The sequence below is a fragment of the Lentinus tigrinus genome (genome assembly GCF_003813185.1).
Source record: "Lentinus tigrinus ALCF2SS1-7 unplaced genomic scaffold L226scaffold_8, whole genome shotgun sequence".
NCBI classification, from domain to species: Eukaryota; Fungi; Basidiomycota; class Agaricomycetes; order Polyporales; family Polyporaceae; genus Lentinus; species Lentinus tigrinus.
In genome coordinates, this window is record NW_027137917.1 from 201564 (window position 1) to 217393 (window position 15830).

At 55.0% G+C, this 15830-nt stretch overlaps 10 protein-coding genes across 10 annotated transcripts; 4 read left to right on the forward strand and 6 right to left on the reverse strand.

Moving 5' to 3' along the window:
* The first annotated feature begins 81 nt into the window (after positions 1-81).
* Positions 82-3103, forward strand: L226DRAFT_533396 (uncharacterized protein). Its single transcript, XM_067680446.1, has 10 exons — positions 82-266; positions 536-730; positions 780-856; positions 918-1049; positions 1116-1266; positions 1326-1414; positions 1464-1585; positions 1640-2430; positions 2499-2707; positions 2768-3103. Exons 1-10 carry the CDS (start codon positions 132-134, stop codon positions 2862-2864), a joined length of 1998 nt encoding a protein of 665 aa, XP_067536856.1. The 5' UTR covers positions 82-131; the 3' UTR covers positions 2865-3103.
* Positions 3104-3468: 365 nt separating this feature from the next.
* L226DRAFT_372263 (uncharacterized protein) lies at positions 3469-4075 on the reverse strand. Its single transcript, XM_067674316.1, has 3 exons — positions 4036-4075; positions 3868-3975; positions 3469-3812 (listed from the first exon to the last, which is right to left on the reverse strand). The coding sequence occupies exons 2-3, from the start codon at positions 3868-3870 to the stop codon at positions 3564-3566; spliced, it is 252 nt and encodes an 83-aa protein (XP_067536857.1). The 5' UTR covers positions 3871-3975; positions 4036-4075; the 3' UTR covers positions 3469-3563.
* On the reverse strand, positions 3913-4152 carry L226DRAFT_569572 (uncharacterized protein; the record flags this gene model as incomplete). Its single annotated transcript, XM_067684327.1, has 2 exons — positions 3913-3975; positions 4036-4152. The coding sequence occupies 2 exons, from the start codon at positions 4150-4152 to the stop codon at positions 3913-3915; spliced, it is 180 nt and encodes a 59-aa protein (XP_067536858.1).
* Positions 4040-4610, reverse strand: L226DRAFT_372271 (uncharacterized protein). Its single transcript, XM_067674317.1, has 2 exons — positions 4297-4610; positions 4040-4242 (listed from the first exon to the last, which is right to left on the reverse strand). The coding sequence occupies exons 1-2, from the start codon at positions 4545-4547 to the stop codon at positions 4191-4193; spliced, it is 303 nt and encodes a 100-aa protein (XP_067536859.1). The 5' UTR covers positions 4548-4610; the 3' UTR covers positions 4040-4190.
* Positions 4611-5679: 1069 nt separating this feature from the next.
* L226DRAFT_533400 (uncharacterized protein) lies at positions 5680-6853 on the forward strand. The gene is made up of 3 exons (XM_067680447.1): positions 5680-5768; positions 5828-6542; positions 6597-6853. Exon 2 carries the CDS (start codon positions 6042-6044, stop codon positions 6522-6524), a length of 483 nt encoding a protein of 160 aa, XP_067536860.1. The 5' UTR covers positions 5680-5768; positions 5828-6041; the 3' UTR covers positions 6525-6542; positions 6597-6853.
* Positions 6854-7276: 423 nt separating this feature from the next.
* Positions 7277-8335, reverse strand: L226DRAFT_533401 (mitochondrial 54S ribosomal protein uL23m). The gene has a single exon (XM_067680448.1). The coding sequence runs from the start codon at positions 8306-8308 to the stop codon at positions 7400-7402; it is 909 nt and encodes a 302-aa protein (XP_067536861.1). The 5' UTR covers positions 8309-8335; the 3' UTR covers positions 7277-7399.
* A 730-nt stretch (positions 8336-9065) lies between these two features.
* Positions 9066-10438, forward strand: L226DRAFT_372295 (uncharacterized protein). The gene is made up of 3 exons (XM_067674318.1): positions 9066-9659; positions 9724-9846; positions 9900-10438. The coding sequence occupies exons 1-3, from the start codon at positions 9179-9181 to the stop codon at positions 10280-10282; spliced, it is 987 nt and encodes a 328-aa protein (XP_067536862.1). The 5' UTR covers positions 9066-9178; the 3' UTR covers positions 10283-10438.
* An 820-nt stretch (positions 10439-11258) lies between these two features.
* On the forward strand, positions 11259-12776 carry L226DRAFT_552064 (uncharacterized protein; the record flags this gene model as incomplete). Its single annotated transcript, XM_067682854.1, has 8 exons — positions 11259-11330; positions 11398-11442; positions 11526-11573; positions 11636-11783; positions 11887-12005; positions 12051-12355; positions 12509-12636; positions 12694-12776. 8 exons carry the CDS (start codon positions 11259-11261, stop codon positions 12735-12737), a joined length of 909 nt encoding a protein of 302 aa, XP_067536863.1. The 3' UTR covers positions 12738-12776.
* A 633-nt stretch (positions 12777-13409) lies between these two features.
* Positions 13410-15109, reverse strand: L226DRAFT_460756 (MFS general substrate transporter; the record flags this gene model as incomplete). Its single annotated transcript, XM_067675607.1, has 5 exons — positions 13410-14099; positions 14160-14340; positions 14401-14613; positions 14668-14961; positions 15018-15109. The coding sequence occupies 5 exons, from the start codon at positions 15107-15109 to the stop codon at positions 13410-13412; spliced, it is 1470 nt and encodes a 489-aa protein (XP_067536864.1).
* Positions 14802-15733, reverse strand: L226DRAFT_372356 (uncharacterized protein). The gene is made up of 3 exons (XM_067674319.1): positions 15671-15733; positions 15057-15614; positions 14802-14935 (listed from the first exon to the last, which is right to left on the reverse strand). The coding sequence occupies exon 2, from the start codon at positions 15505-15507 to the stop codon at positions 15112-15114; it is 396 nt and encodes a 131-aa protein (XP_067536865.1). The 5' UTR covers positions 15508-15614; positions 15671-15733; the 3' UTR covers positions 14802-14935; positions 15057-15111.
* Between the last annotated feature and the right edge of the window lie 97 nt (positions 15734-15830).

A 15830-nucleotide genomic window follows, 5' to 3' on the forward strand; every position in this document is an offset into this window, starting at 1 on the left:
ACGCGGCCTCAATTGCGCGACGCGTCACGGTGGAGTCGGCCCGAAAGCACCAAGTCCCATTCAAGCACTCGCAGCCACTGCCACTGCTGCAACCTGAGCACGACGACGCCACCCCGCTACCGGTACAGAAGATGCCTCCGTGCAAGAAGAACAAGGCAGCAGCAACTACTGAGCCATCTGGTACAGAGGAGAGGAGAATCATACGGCGACGGACTAGAGGCAGTTTGCAGGACTTGCCGGATTTCGCGGTTGAGATTCAACTCGAGGTACGCACACACACGATGTCATACTTTGGTTGCATACTATTCGAGGCTCGTGCGATACACAACTTGGCCAACTAGTGCGGTTCTGAAAGAGGGAGGAACACTGGCTGAAGTTGGGATGCGTCCAAGGTGGAATAGGCCGCGAGAGAGATTGAACTGCTGCTCCCAGCACCGTCTTCTATTGGCTTCTGTGCTGAAACTGCTGCATGCATATTCTCTCTTAGCTACGGAATTGGATGTTCGCGATAGCCCCCGTCTGACCGAGTCTTCAGGTATTCAGCAACCTCCACCCGCGCGATCTTCTCAACCTCGCACGAACGTGCAAGCGTTTCCGAGAGTTTTTCCTTCATCCTTCAAATGAACGTCTTTGGACGGCAGCGCGCGAGAGCGTCGAAGATCTACCGGAGCGACCCCCATTTCTCAGCGAGCCGGCATTTGTCAACCTTTTATTCTTTACGCATTGTCACGTAAGTCCAGCATACAATCACTTCGACTTTGCGATAGCTGGCTGTTCAGAGCTGCGGGAAGCCGAACATACGCAAAATCATCTGGCAATGGTTTGTTCGCTATTGCCCAGGTTGTGTGACCTCGATGTACGCATACACCGACCTGCGGATGGACTGCGTCGCGCCTGCTGACTTCGCCTATCATCAGGTCTTACCACTACTGCGAGACAGAGGACAAGATAAATGACCAGGCGCTTCACCTTCCGAATCGCCTCACACTCTTCTCCAAGTGCGATCTCGACGATGTGTTCGGGATGTACATCACCAAATCGAGTTACAGGCAAGTACATGTATGCGCCCAGTCCATTAGCCTGGATAGTACCGTTAAGCCGAGTTTTATCAGTAGCATGAGACGCATTAACCCATTCACGAGCAAATACTTCAGATTCCACAAGCGTGACGTGGTTCCCTTCCTGAACGAACTCGGTGGCTCGACGTGCGAGACCGCTTCAACTCTTGTGCAGAGGCGAAAGCGAGACTTCGCTGAGCGCATGAAGGTGAGCTTTTCCAGAGCGTCCTTCGCATTTAATTTAAGTTCCAATATCGCGCCCAATAGCATGCCAGGCGGTGCCAGAACTGGTATGATCACCAACATGAAGTATGGATGGCAGGTCTCGATACTAAAAGGGAGCAGCGGTTCGAGGAGTAAGCGTCTCCTCGCCTTTGCACAGATCATGCGCTGAGACCTTCCAAGGATCGTGCATCGCCTACGTGACATGGGTTGGGACGAAGAGATCGAGTATCTAGGAGAGGAAGGTCTGGAGGAGATGGCTTCGTTGCCCGTTGTTGCACAGTCTTCCAAGCTAACTCCAAAGAGTTCGTTGTCTCGTCTCCCCTAGCGTTCTTCGCACTGACGTTCACTTGGGATAGATTGGGAGAAGGTGCTCTATGCTGTCCAGGACTTTCTGGAAAACACACGGAAACAGCGACTGAGTGAAGCACGCACCGAAGTGCTTCGATCCCGTTTCCTTGACCTCAAAGAAGCTCTGTTGTCGCACTATGTGCAGCTGCCGAGAATCCCGATCATGGACTGTCGACCAGACGACGTCGACTTCGCCATGATGGATGAATGCAAGGCCGTAGCTGACGCACCTACCTCCGCAACCGTCACCCGCGAGGACTTTGCGGACATTATACCTAACATCGCCTCACGCTGGGAAGAGCAGCGCAAGATCGAGCACAGGGAAGCCATCCGCAAGTGCATCGGATCCATTGCTGAAGACGCTGAATCGCTCACCCTCGCGGTTGCGATTTTCCCCTGCGTGATGTGCAGCCGAGGAACCCAGCCCCTTGCGTTCTATCATTGGCCAGACGTCCTCGCGCACCCCTGCGGGCGCATGCGCGGGAATGTATTCATGTTCATCGAGGGTGGAGCCATCGACTGGGAGCAAGCCGTGTACAACGTCGCAGCGTGCAGGAACGACAGCTCATACTGGAATTGCCGCTTTCCGTACGCTCTCAAGAACTTGTACGGGTCCGAAGCGAACTTGGAGCGGGCGGTGAAGAACATGCGTGGCATCGTGGAGGCGTTGGGGCTCGACCCGGAGCATGCGACTGTGGATGACCTGCGGAAGTGCGAGGGACGTGTGCGCTGTGTGCAATGCTCCAGCCACGACCTGATGGAGGACTGTCAAGATATGGTGTACACATGGGAAGCGGCGGTAAGCATCCTCCTGATTTTGCATATCTCCACGGTATCTTCTAACCAGCTGAACATTGATCTTTCCAGTTCGCGCATGCCTGGTCCAAGAAGTCGCTTATTGAGCACAACCAGTGGGAGTCTGTCGGGGCAGACGACATGAAGATAGTCACGAAGCTTGAGAAGAGCGGGCATGACGAGTTTCCCTCGTTATGGATCCCTGGGAGCGTCTGGGTGTGCTCGTTGTGTGTTGACTGGGACGGCAAGGGAGAGGATGTGGTATTGCATCTCTTGACAAGGTATGTCGTCATGTCCGGATGCAGCACTGTTTGAATCCCTGACCATGATCATTCGTCTAGCCACGATCTCAAGGTGTTTTCCTTAGGCGAGACCATCTATCTGCACCCCGGGAAGAGCATGGGGGTTGTTCGCCCGCCAGTCGTCTTTCCGTACTAGTTCAAGCTTCGTTGAACGTTGCGTATGCACAACGTATCGCCTCCGCTTGCCAGCTAGCGCACCATGCGTCGTGCAAGTGTCACGCGAATGTCGTTATTGATCAAGTATTGGACTGGAAGAATTGTAGACTAGAAAACGCTTTTCTGTATTGCTGTGTTGTATCATACATTGACCTAGGCCTCCAGCGATGTGTTGCATAGGGGTGACGTCATTAATGGCAATGCCGACCGAGTGAGCACCAGATTCTTGGCCGTATGCGGATACACTATCCCGTCGCACGTCGAGAAGTATGTACAGTACTACTTTGTGTCTGCACTGCGTTCAGCATGGTGCAGGATGAAGGAGAGTTTGCGTGCGCGCTCACGTGTTCATGAGCTTTGCCAAACCGCCGCGAGGGAGTCTAAGGCAATCAAGCCGTCTAGTTCGGATGTCAGAAGAGTTAACGTCGTACGATTGGATATGGCTTGCAGCAGTTCGTCGTCCCTTGGAAGTTCGTCGTTGGACGGACATTGCAGTCCCAAATTGAACCCGGGTGATATGACTTTTGAGGGTTTCCCACGTTTAGTGGTGTGAGTCACAAGCTCATCTCGGAATTTTGTGGCAAAGGCGCAGAGTACAATGCCTGGTGTTGGCGTGCTTGAAACATATACATCACAGCATCGTCGCAAAAGCAAGAGCGCTAAAACAGCATATCCAGGTTCAGAGCAGCCATCTGGCCTCCGGCTTGCGGGCTATCATGCGAAACACCCAAGTGAGGCAGTATATCAACGGGAGCGCGAGCGACAGGAGTCCCTTCTTAATGAGACCGCGCGTGCACGCCCGTACGGCGAGGGCAGTGTCGCAGGGGCCGGAGTGGAGTCGAAGATCACCACGCACTTGGTTCCCGGAGGGGACTTCGAATGGTGCTTCGAATAGCCCTTGCGAGGTCCACTGAGGACATAAAACCACCTGCAGATGCAATTGTAGGCTCAGAAGTGAACTGGATCGCGTCGGGACAAATTACCATGACATCACATGGAGCAATATCCTGGGAGGATCGTCGCTTCCTTCAATCGTCGGATAGAACCTTCAACTCCTGCAGTTTCTTGAGAGCTGGCAAGACAGTTTTCTCCTAGAGGGATACGTATCTGTCAGGGAAACCATCGAATGCATATGGGTGCGGTGCACATACACGTGAGATGGGGGACTTCCAGTATCGTAGGGTGTCTGCGGCAACGATGATTTGAGAGCTGGATGAGAATAGCTTCTGGTACGCCCGGGCCTCCACACATTTGCACATCGTGGCCATCTTCGCTGTCGCGCCGACTATCTCATTCGTCAGTGTTCCTATCCTATGTAGTAAATACGCCATCCAAATATGATGATGTTCCTGCATGACCTATGTTGCAAAAGGTCAGAGCGATGAAACCGCGACATCAGCGATGCGACGTACACGGTTGGCTGCTTCTCCGACCCGGAAGCATTCGGAGTTGCTGTGCACACAGCCTTGACATCTATGTTGTCCACCCTAGGACCGAGTACTGAGTCTGTTGTGGAAGAGTTCATGGCACAGGAAGATACAGGAATTCGTACTGATGAGTTGGGGTACATAGCAGACCTTTGTACACCAGTTACTACCCCAAGCTGCGGTTGTGTCGACGCCGGAATTCCTAAACAGCCGCTAACGTGGGCAGTCATTGTCATGACCGAGGCTTTTACGATGCGTCAGGTCAATCAAAGCCTCCGGGGCACGAGGATACTAATGAGTCCGAAGCCGACACGCAGGGCTCGGAGGGAGGAAGCCGTGGTCACGATGGCGGCAGGTACCCGAGCCGGGCCGGCGGCTATCGGGTATGCTGCATTGGCAAGGCACGCTCGTCCGCGAAGCACGCATGGAATGTCACCGGCTTCTTCATGTCTTCTTTCATTTGCCAGTCGTTCTCGTCTTGAGCGTGAAAACCTTGCGGTTGTAGAGGTCCGCCACATACTAGGTCCCTCTGCATGGAATACGAGCGCGTGCAAGGACGTGCAAGGATTCTCGCGATCGAAGAGCTATTCGAGGGGCTCACCTTACATCCGACGGTGTATTCCTCTCCCAGATCTGCAGCCGCCAGGACCGCAAATACAGTACCTTCCGCCTGCTTTGCGAAGACAGAATCGAAGACTCAGTGCCTCGGCGAGATCGCGACTTTGTCAGCACGCCTAGGAAGGTACCGGTAAGAATCAGCGACATGGCAGTCGCCCACACCATAGCAAACGTTATTGACAATCTGTAGTTCTGCGGCTCTATAAGCCAACGTCAAGCTAACAAAGGTTCGGACGAGACAGGTTTGAGACAGGTGTCGGTATGCTGTGCCACACAGGTTCGTTCGTCCTATTAACCTCGGCAAGTGAGCGCTGAGCCTTCCTGACTCAACTCCAGGTTGAGCTGGTCTCGTACCCCGACGTACGAGACTAGGTTGAGCAATGCACACACTTGCAAATGTGGAAGAGCTCGATACCCACGGACTTCGACAAAGCACAGCGCGCTTGTAATTGATACGGAGAGCAATGTGTTCAATGGACGATCATCCGCAGGGATCATCGAGTGCTCCCGCACTGAACGGACAGCCAATCTGGGCAACGGTGCACACCACCCGACCAGGGGTCAGTTCTCGAGGGGTTCTCTATAGGGTCCGCATACCGTGACCCAAAGCAAGCGTGGCGGATTGCCGTCTTATACCTCACTCAAGGGAGCTGATTGTATGTCAGTACCAGTAGTTCTACTGTCTGCGATTAACATGCTCATTGTCTGGCTGAGCAGCGCCGTACGAATCTCCCCCGCTCGACGTGGAATGCGTCGTTTCTTCTCATGATTGGCGGAGATCCGCCCTCGAGTGTGAGGTGCCCTCTTAGACGATGGGCCGTGGTTGTCGCTCCATTGTGGTACGTGCCTTGACCTGTCAGACGAGGAGTGTCGCGATTTCTAAAGCCGCCTACGCTAGACAGATCTCAGTGTATGCCGTGTGGTTCATGCCGAAATCCGCGTCTAAGGTTCGGTGAATGGGACTCCTCCCGCTACGCCTGTGACTCAGGTATAAAAGCTGGGTAGCAGCGAGACAGGTCCTCAGGCCGCAAACACCTCTCGCTCAGACACATACAATCAAAGCAACCCACCACACTCACACTGCATCACACACCCATCGCATACTCACCACAATGTACTTCGCCATTGCCGCCGTTGCCCTCGTCGCGCTCTCCCAGCTCGCGCAGGCCACCCCACTCTCCCCCGTCGCCGTGAGCGTGAAGCCCGCTGGCGAGGCCGTCAACTTCGCCGCGAAGTTCCCCGTGCACGACCTCGGGAGCATCGCCGCCCAGCCGAACGTTACCCTCGCTTCAAGCAGCGGCGTCCACACCGACGTCGCGGACGCTACCTTCCCCGCGACTCTCCTCCTCTGCCCATCCGTCAGCTGCCTGAGCTGCTTCTCGTTCGACCTGAGCACAATCCCCCAGAACGAGTGTCTCATTGACACGTCGAGCACGTTCAGCTCCGTGGCGATCAGCCAGCCGAGCAACGAGGGCCTGCCGTTCGAGGTCCTCGTCGGTCCCACTGGCTGCCTCTCGTTCGCGCAGATTCCTGCCGTGAACGAGTGCTTCAACGTCAACAACGGCCCTTTCACCGACTTCGCCATCCTCACGTAAAAGCTGTTGTACTCACAGGTGCGTGTCAATACCTAGGTCCACCTTCGTACTCTGACCTTGTACTTCTGGCAGATCAAGGGATTGACGAGAAGCGGAGGAAGTGGCGCAAGGGTTACGGGTTGCTCTCCGGTTCTCATTCTAAGGGGGCGAAGTTGTACACTGTTTCATGAATTGTCTACTCGTTGGGCTTTAGGTCAGGTTTCTTGCTGTTAAAACACGGGATTAAGGTCGAAATGTATACTTTCTCAGTATACACATAAGGTCGGGGAGCGTCAAGAGAGTCAGCGATTGTACACAACTGGACGTTAATGCAAGTTGATACATGGGCCCAACACTATCATCTCTCTACACGCCCAGTGATATGCCATAGTCGCTCGGTGCTCATGACACTCCATTACTGCGAGCTTACTTATTGTTCACAATGATAACGACAGCAGACATGATGATCCGGAGGCACTTCTCGCATTGTCTGAGCTGGAATGGATTTCTTCCCATGTCGGGAGCTATGTGCGCTGCGCATCTAGGCGTATGAAGCCCACGTATCTATCGAAAGCACTGCTATGCTCACCCGTCTAGCGCTATTCCACCGTTCCGTTCATGAACGATAGAAGAACTATAGACCGGTGCCGAGCTCCCGTCCATTGAGCAGAGTGGATCCACGATGGGGAAGTTTTGAGTCGAGAAAAGAAACAAGACACGCACTGCTCGTTCAGCGAATGGCGCATTCCCTCCAGGGTACAATGCGAATAACAGACAGTCGGACATGACGTCGTATTTCTCATTAATGTGACATACAATAACCTGAGTAGCCTCGTGTCAGGGATGTAAGTCGGATACGTTGCAGGAGAACGTACGATTCGTAGAGCACAAGATGACTATGCAGATTCTGCGACAGCCTTCTGTCGGTCCTCGCTAATGCGGCTCTTGACGTCAGCAATCGCGTGCTCCCTCTCCGCGCGACGCTCAGCAATGAGTCGGAGGATGTTGCCCCTCGACGCCGTGGTCCCTGTCCTCCACTTCCAACCCTTCCCATCAAGCGAACGAGTGACGCGGAGGAAGTACTCTTGCATGTTCTGCTGTGCCCTACCCACGAGCAGTCTCTCCTGCAGCCACTTCCTGCGCTCTGCCCTATCCTTCGTTGACATGTCCTCCTCGGCCTGCGGGTAGTAGAATGGCTCGACCAGACCGACAACCGCACGCTTGTACGTGCGATCAGGGAGAGCCGAGGCAGGGCGACCACGGCCTTTCCTGAGGGGAGACTGGTAGTTGTCGGTACGGATGTACGTCGTCTGCACGCCGTAGACAGCGAGGAGGTATGACCGGATATCCGTCTTTGTGACAGACTGGGGAACGCGGAAGGTCGCCTCATACGGGTTGTATGCCTGGCCAAAGGGGGTGTGATTGCGGACCATCTTGAAGATGACGTTAGGCAGGTAGACCTTCTGACCGACAACTTGCATCTCCTTCTCCCCGTCGTCCTGCACAACCTCCCGCACACCACGAACTCTGCTCCGCTTTGCGTCCAGCCGCTCCAGCCATTCCGCCTCGCTCAGGTTCCTCCCATCAGTCTGCAACAGTTCGCCTTTCGCCAGCGCGCGCTGGTATCGCGCGAATTCAGATGGTGTGAGGCCTTCAGGCGTCGCGTCAGACTCGAGGACGGCCGGTTCCACGTCGATGCCTTTTCGTGCGCGACGTAGGCGGACTGCCCTGGGCGTCGATGCCGTACGCGCAGCAGCGGCTGCTTCAGGAATAGTCGCGTACAGACGGTGGAGAGTAGGGAACATGGAAGGTGTTGGCTAGCTGGAAACAAGCTGTAAAGGATTGGAATTTCTTACGACGACCCCGACTACAGGAAGCGCCGAGGACAATTTGAACCTCCGATTACCTGAGTTCGACGTGAGACTTTCGGAGTCCACGTCCTGGTCAGCTCTCTCGTCGACTCGGCTTAGAGGTCTTCGCTTGCTCTTCACACTCTCAACGAGGTCCACTCAATCTTATACGTAATCTGGCACCGTGGGTGTCATCAGAACATTTGAACTGTGTACACTGCAGGCAGGCGAGTCTACACAGTGGAAGACGTCTCTTGGGACCGACCGCGTTGCGTTAACTGCTTAGTACCTCACTGTACCGTGCCCCATATGCATCGGGATACGGATCGCGTTGATCCACAACCACATCGGAGTTGATGTACCCCGGGAACTCAAAACCAGTACAAAACATCAAGTAATGCAGTACGCACAGGTCCGCAGGTGAGTGCGAGCAATTGAGCTTTATGGCGTTATCTCAAGAACGGACTCCTTTAGCGACGACTATCTGACCCGAGTCAAGCTGGGGTACAGATCCATTCATCCGTCGGAGGGCAGCAGGATCTGGCCATGCATGTGCAAAGTTGTATATGGTGTCCTGAACGGCAGTCAAGTAGGCCATGGCGCGGTCAATTGCGGGAAGATGAGAGACTTCTATCTTCTCGAAGCAGCTTCACGTCAACCTCTCACTTCCCACATTACCTGCGCTGTTGACATCCGACATATGCAGTACTTCAATGATGGAAACCTTGCCCAGAGTGTCTGTCACGGTCGCGCCATCATACCTCGGCATATGAAAGCAGCGCACGATATGCTCAGTCTCCACTTCGAGCTCGAGTCGTCGGCCCCATGCCGACTATCCACTATCCTTGCGACGACCGCCGCACCTCTCCTGTTCAAATTCGAGCTGCCTCCACTTCTGCCACGTCCACGCTCCCTTCTGTCATCCCTACATCCCGCCCACCTGCAACGTCACATCCATCCTTCCGGTTCCCATGGTCCGGGGAGCCATCAGATGTCCCTCCCTTCTTCACATGGACTGGTCGCGGTGGACCAGAATCGACTTCAAGTTCGCTTCCATTGTCGCTCCCCCCGACAACTGCCGCGCCCTCTGATAGTTTGTCTGCGACTACTACCACGCCCTCCGCTAGTTCAACTTCAATCCATACACTTCCTGCTTCCACTACGCCGGTCTGGTCAGAGAGACCGGACAGGGGCGCCGTTGCAGGTATTATCGTGGCGGGTGCTGGTCTTACCATCATCGGTTTGGTAAGGTTGATAATATGGCATCTGCGGCGACGACACGTACAGAGAGGAAATGAATGTCCAGGTTTGTTCCAAAATATCATACTACTATACCCAGCTCTGACGCTGTATCTGCGTTGCATCCTTAGGGATCTCACCTCTGATTGTGCATGTGCCAACAGAAGCGACTGCGTCATCAACTCGATTTTCTCAGGAAACAGCTCTAAGTCGGTGCGACGTCTTAAACATCATGCCGCTATCCCAGCAGCACGGTCAGTTCTACGCCGCGCACCTACAGTATATCTCTCAAGTAAATCCATCGTAGGATCTCTCATTGCTCAACGCTCGTCCTTCGATGGCGGGCAATGCGGAGTCCTACATCTTCCGGCTCCAGGATCATTTGGAGACAACGGCGACCGTCTCCCATGCAAGCTCGTCCAAGATCGCTCTCAGTCCTCTCGCCGAGGAGAGGATCGCGGCTTATTGGGTGCACGCGCTGGAGCAAGAGCCATGGACTCGAGCGCAGTTGGCGATGTGACTTCTAATGAGGCTGTAGAGGAGAGATCCAGCAGCCTCGGGACTACTGGAGTACCACCAAGATACGAAGCGCAAACTGGACGATCCGCAGAGTTGGACCCGGAAATGACCATCGGGCTTCGTGCAAACGGATCGTCGGACCGTTCTTCACCCCCACCACCATATTCGTAGTGAACGATTAGGTTGATCTCTCCGAGGCCCTCCACCAGGACCTCTAATTTAGTTCTGGTATACCGCTCAAATTCGATCTATGGTTACCGCGTCATCAGTTCATTGTTCTCCGGGGCCCCTGGTCTCTACGCGCAGGCAGATACGATGATATACGCTATTATGTGCTCAAGAGCTGTCGGCTGTATGGGCTTCAGTGAGTTTTCGTGGATAGAATGAAGAGTGATGGACAATGACCTTGTTTTCATCCAGCGACGCGTACACGTATGTGTGCTCGACAATCGGGAAGCCGTGCTTCCTTGTTCTTTGTACAGTAAGAGGTGACATGAAAGTGCATGTGACGAATCCGGTGAGCTTCCATGCAATCTTGAACATGGCCTCGGAGGATCCCCGAAATGCCACCATTGGTACGCCGTCGTTCCTTGATTTTAAAGAGCGCTGAGCGCTCTTCCCGGATGAGTGTGGACATTGTGTTTCGGTCTCACGGACGGGGATAGATCCAGTCAGCAAAGAGTCCTGCCGGCTGTCCTTGAGTCAGTCATCACCAGTGCCGGCAATAGAATCGTGCCAGAAGCTGAACAGTCGTGGTTACCGGATTATGCAGCTGAACAAGCAGCAGTGCCACTATTCCAGCAAACCGCCCAATCACTACATGTGGGAATGCGGTGTGGGCTCACTACCCACCACGAGGCCTCGAGGACGGCCACGGTGTTCATTTCCGCAAGCCACGAAGGTGGAACTCCCGAGCTTCAATCTCGGCAAGATTTTTTCACCTTCCGAAATCGAGCCAGAGTGACCAGTGACCCTGATGCAAACGCTATTGAACGAGAGGTGCGTTGATTATTGATTGAGCTCCCGCAACCCTCGAACCCGGCTAGGACGACAATGTTGTGCAAGGCGACGCGGCGTGACGCCGAGGGAGCGGTTTATTGTGGGTACCGCTTGTCCATTGCCGCCATAGCGGCCAGGCTGATAATGCATGTTCACAGTCATCACGAACGAGCCCGAGAACACGATTATTGCGGCAACTATCAACGGGGATGGCACCCTTGTCAGTAGAAGCTGCCAATCAATAAAAGTGTTGCACGGAATCGGAGCGGTGCTGACCCTCTAATCAGAATATCGACAGGGCGGTAGCAACAGGTGGTCGGAGCTTGCACGGTGTCGCGACACCTCTTGGACCAGATGGGTTATTTACGCAAGCTCGATTTTAGGTATTCGCTGGCTCACACTTGGAATGATTTAGGGCGGTATCGAGGCCTCTGCCAAGGGAAAGGTTCTCGCAACAGTGAACGTAAGTAGAGCCCTTATCTTGGCATGTCGACCCTAAGTATGCTGGTGCTCGCATGTATCCAGCCCGGCTCGAACACCATCTCTCTCTTCTCCATTGACCCGAACATGCCCACCAATATCTCTCCTCTCGGCGACCCCGTCTCTTCCGAAGGCGAGTTTCCCATGTCGCTTATCTTCAACACTGCCGGAGATCTGTGCGTCCTCAATGGGGGTGCTGTTGCAGCTGTCAAGTACGTCCATATGTATCTCTCTACTTTCATACCTGCTGACTCGCCGACCATGCCCATTATAGCTGCTTCAATGTTGACAAGAAGTCGTAATCTCCAACACGCTCCGCCATCTCCCCCTTAACCAGACGACCCCGCCCAACGGGCCTCCCGGCACGGCCTCCCAGATCGTGTTCAACCACGACGAGAGTCACCTCATTGTGTCCGTTAAGGGCATGCCTCCCGCCTCAAGCGGCTTCCTTGCGACATAGGACGTCACCGCGGACGGCTCGCTGTCAGCAGACTTCAAGCAGGTCACGCCGCCGAGCGGGGGTGGTCTCCCATTTTCGCTCACACCCATCCCAGGCAAGAACGCGTTCGTCTCCACAGACCCCGCGCTGGGATTTTCAGTATTGGACTTGAGCGGGCAGAACAAGTCGTCGGCTTTCGCGATCAATGGGCAGGGCGCGACGTGCTGGTCGAGCTTCAGCGCGAAGACGGGGAACTTTTACCTGACGGACGTCGGGACTTCAACGGTTACGGAGGTGCATGTTGACGACAACCTGAAGGCGTCCATGTGAAGCAGTATCCTCAAACGGCCAACTCGGGCACCATAGACAACGATATTGCCACGATCAGGGGCAAGGAGTGAGTACTACCCATGCCAGTAGCGGGTCTGCACTGCGTCAGTCTCGTATGCTGAACCTGAGCCTGACGACCGCACCCCCAGCTTCCTATATATCATGTCTGCAAACGCGACGTCGGTAGATGTCCTCGCGCTCCCAGGCGCCGGGAAGGCGAGAAAGATCTCTACGCTCGACATCAGCGGTCCTGCGCGCGCTGCTGGCGTGCCTATCGGTGAGTGGCCGCAGACTTGCGTTCGCTATGCTCGGTCACTCATCGTTGCCGTGGTAGATCGCAACAGCCTACAAGGCATGACGCACTTCATCCGGCAATAGTAGTCATGCATACTCGGGGTGTATCTGAGTCTCTGTCCTGCTGTAACTTACTACGCTGTGAAGCCGCTCAATGCGGGACTTCCGTATCTATCACGTCACTCTAATCTCTTGCTGAGCCAATCCGCTTGCATTTCTGTATCCGCGATCGTCCGGCGTCCTAAATCTGCCGCTCGACTTTTCCTGAATTCTCAGGCCGCGAATAGCCGCGAGTTCAATCCAATATGTAAGCAAGCAATGCATTGCGATACACTACGCTGCACTACATGAACACCAACAAGAAACCCAAAAATGGACGGCGGAGAGAAACACGAAGGTGAGCGAGAGGACGTATGTACGTACTGATACAAAGTGGGAGGAGGTTGCACACGGCGATGTGGCAATAGATGACGAGTCAGAATACGGAAAATGTGCTGCTAGTGGTCGCAATTATGTATAAAGTAGTTGGCTAGGTATCTACTAGTAGTGGTGAGCTATGGATATGATGCTGGTGAGTCGTGGATAGCAGTGTGTATGTAAGTGGTGATGGATGTGAGCATGTGTATGAGTGTGTGCGGTGTCGTCATCAGAAATGCAGAGAAGTCATATCTACAAGTGACCCGAGCGTCCATCGAACGTCAGCGTCCGCGCGCGTCTTCCCTAAGAATGAATAACTTCTTCCCGCGAGGCTCGAGCCTATACGGACTCGGTACCCTTCGCCTGCTTCTTCTCTTCGTCAACCGACGCCGACGACGACTGAGGCTGAGGCTTTGGCATCGGAGGCGCGCTCGGCGCATACTTGCTTTTCCTCCGCAGGCGATTGCCAAACTTCTTGAGCACGAACGGGATAGGGGTCATGACGAGCGCGAGAAGCCCGAGCAATGTCGACGCCCAGCGAGGGTTGAGCGTGTCGTACATCTGCGTCGCGAACAGCGGGAAGCTCGCGCCGAATACAGACCGCACGACGGTCATGGACGACAGCGCGGACGCCGCGACGAAGAGGTACGCGTCGATTGTGTAGTTGAAGAGCCCGTTGAAGAGGAAGACGATCGCGAGCCCCATCGGCACGCCGGACGTGAGCGGAGCCCAGTACGAGACCGTCGGGTACGACGTCCAGCCGAACCAGAAGAAGGAGATGGTGTAGATCGGCGCGGCCCAGAGGCAGGGGCCCAGCCGGAACTCTGGGGGAACGGGCGCGGGCGCGTAGTGCTGTATGGCACGGTCATAGGCAGGGTTAAAGACCGTGAGGTAGATCCCGACGCCGATAGCACCTCCGATGAAGATGGGCAGGAACATGAGTCCGGAGATGCCTGCGTTGAAGCCGTGGCCGAGCGTGAAGACGATCGGATACGCCTCGAAAAGAAGATACATCACGCCGTAGATGAACTGCAACACAGAAACGGTCAGAACAGCGGGGCGGAGATGCGTATTGAAAAGGCGACGTACACTCATATACAGGGTGATGGCGATGAGCATAGGCTCACGAGCGAGAATCAGGAATGGACGGGCAAGCACATGTTTCACATGCTGGCCAAACGTCTTCTTGTTCCTCTCAAGCGGCGCCCAGAAGCGGTTGTCGCCTGTCTCCTTGCGCAACTTCTCGGCACGCCTGACCAACAGTACTGGGCTGTGGACGACACTTGATTAGACGGGCCCAAGGGTATGACGTCACGGACATGCGACTTACACATAGGTTTCGGGGAGCGTGAATATAACGAAGAGCAGACAGACACCGGCAAAGATGGTCTGGACCCAGAACACCCAACGCCACGAAACACCAGAAACAGCCATGAAGCCACTTACGGTCGGACCGAGCGAGGGACCCGCAAACGGCGCGAGCGTGAAGAGAGCAAGGGCCTTACCACGAGTGTCGGCATCCCAGATATCAGCCATAACCGCACTAGGTGAAAGCATTAGCTTCACGGCGCAAACGAGGGATATGCCAAGGACGTACCCGCTGTTGGCCAACGGCGCGGCTGCGAAGGTCCCTCCGAGGAATCGGAAGATGAGGATGGAGGCAGTGTTCGGGGAGAGCGCACAACCGACTTGGAAACCGGTATATACAATGAAGCTGATGATGAATACCGGTTTACGACCAATTTGTTCTGAGAGAGGACCCCAAAGGAGTGGGCCGACACAGTAGCCAGCGACGAAAAGAGCGATGGTCAAGGTGGCGACTTCGGTACCGAACGTGAATTGCTCCATGAGCTGCGGGACGATTCCTGATGGGGCGGAGGAGGCAAACGTACTGGGGAAGGACACTTAGCAAAAACGTGTGGCAGGAGAGAATAGGCATGTACGCACGCGTTGAGAACTAGGATTGCGGACAATGCGGTGATGTACCAGCGATACGAGTGTTTCCACGTCTTTGGGTTGTCGGGGTCGTTGGGGCCCATGGTCACTTCGTAGGAATCGACTGGCTTTTCGCCGGGCCCGGGGCCATAGGCCTCGTGTTCGAACTCAGAGTTGACGTCCTCGTCATCTGGAGGATCTTGAGGCTCGACGAAGGTGGGTGTGCGTGAACTAATCTCCGTCGGCACGTCCTGTGTGCCTGGCACGTTTGTTGGGGAAGCGGGACGGGCAGCCATGGAGGGGGAGGGGGAGGGGGAGGGGGAGCAGAGATTGAAGTAAGGTACCGAAAGACCGGTGGGAGTTGCTGGGCAGCATTATATATGAGAGAGGATTTGGGAGGAGAGCCGACGCCTACGCATGGGGCCTGGAGAGGGTCAGCGAACTTCCGTAAGTCTGGCCAAGAGCAACTTGACGAGAGCGATCGACCAGATTCTAGATACATCTTTGCCTTTTCCGGCTGCGCTTTCGACGGAGGAGCATCAAGTCAGCTCGGGCCCCGCTTGGTCAGACAAATCTCCGACAGACGAACCCCGCCCTCGACGCATTATACTGGCTTCAGAAGCCGCGATCAGTGAGCGCTGCAGGAACAAGCAGCGACGACTAACCACAGGCTTCCGTAACGCGTCTGGCGAGGAAGACTTGGGGGACCTGAGCAGATCTTCTGAGTGAGGGCGTAGGATACAGTACCCCTGGCGCCTACTGAGCCAGGCAACGCGACCCCGTCGGACACGCACCGCCAGGCGCCCATCCACAGTGACCCACTTT

What these genes read in the sequence shown, in the direction of transcription:
- L226DRAFT_533396 (XM_067680446.1), top strand. Translation starts at nt 132, where the DNA reads ATGCCTCCGTGCAAGAAGAACAAGGCAGCAGCAACTACTGAGCCATCT. An exon ending in CCAGGTTGTGTGACCTCGAT is followed by an intron (nt 857 to 917) that starts GTACGCATACAC and finishes GCCTATCATCAG; the next exon opens with GTCTTACCACTACTGCGAGA. An exon ending in GTATTGCATCTCTTGACAAG is followed by an intron (nt 2,708 to 2,767) that starts GTATGTCGTCAT and finishes TCATTCGTCTAG; the next exon opens with CCACGATCTCAAGGTGTTTT.
- L226DRAFT_372271 (XM_067674317.1), bottom strand. Translation starts at nt 4,547, where the DNA reads ATGACAATGACTGCCCACGTTAGCGGCTGTTTAGGAATTCCGGCGTCG. An exon ending in TCGGAGAAGCAGCCAACCGT is followed by an intron (nt 4,243 to 4,296) that starts GTACGTCGCATC and finishes TTTGCAACATAG; the next exon opens with GTCATGCAGGAACATCATCA.
- L226DRAFT_533400 (XM_067680447.1), top strand. Translation starts at nt 6,042, where the DNA reads ATGTACTTCGCCATTGCCGCCGTTGCCCTCGTCGCGCTCTCCCAGCTC.
- L226DRAFT_533401 (XM_067680448.1), bottom strand. Translation starts at nt 8,308, where the DNA reads ATGTTCCCTACTCTCCACCGTCTGTACGCGACTATTCCTGAAGCAGCC.
- L226DRAFT_372295 (XM_067674318.1), top strand. Translation starts at nt 9,179, where the DNA reads ATGCCGACTATCCACTATCCTTGCGACGACCGCCGCACCTCTCCTGTT. An exon ending in GAGAGGAAATGAATGTCCAG is followed by an intron (nt 9,660 to 9,723) that starts GTTTGTTCCAAA and finishes TTGCATCCTTAG; the next exon opens with GGATCTCACCTCTGATTGTG. An exon ending in GCCGCTATCCCAGCAGCACG is followed by an intron (nt 9,847 to 9,899) that starts GTCAGTTCTACG and finishes AATCCATCGTAG; the next exon opens with GATCTCTCATTGCTCAACGC.
- L226DRAFT_372356 (XM_067674319.1), bottom strand. Translation starts at nt 15,507, where the DNA reads ATGTATCTAGAATCTGGTCGATCGCTCTCGTCAAGTTGCTCTTGGCCA.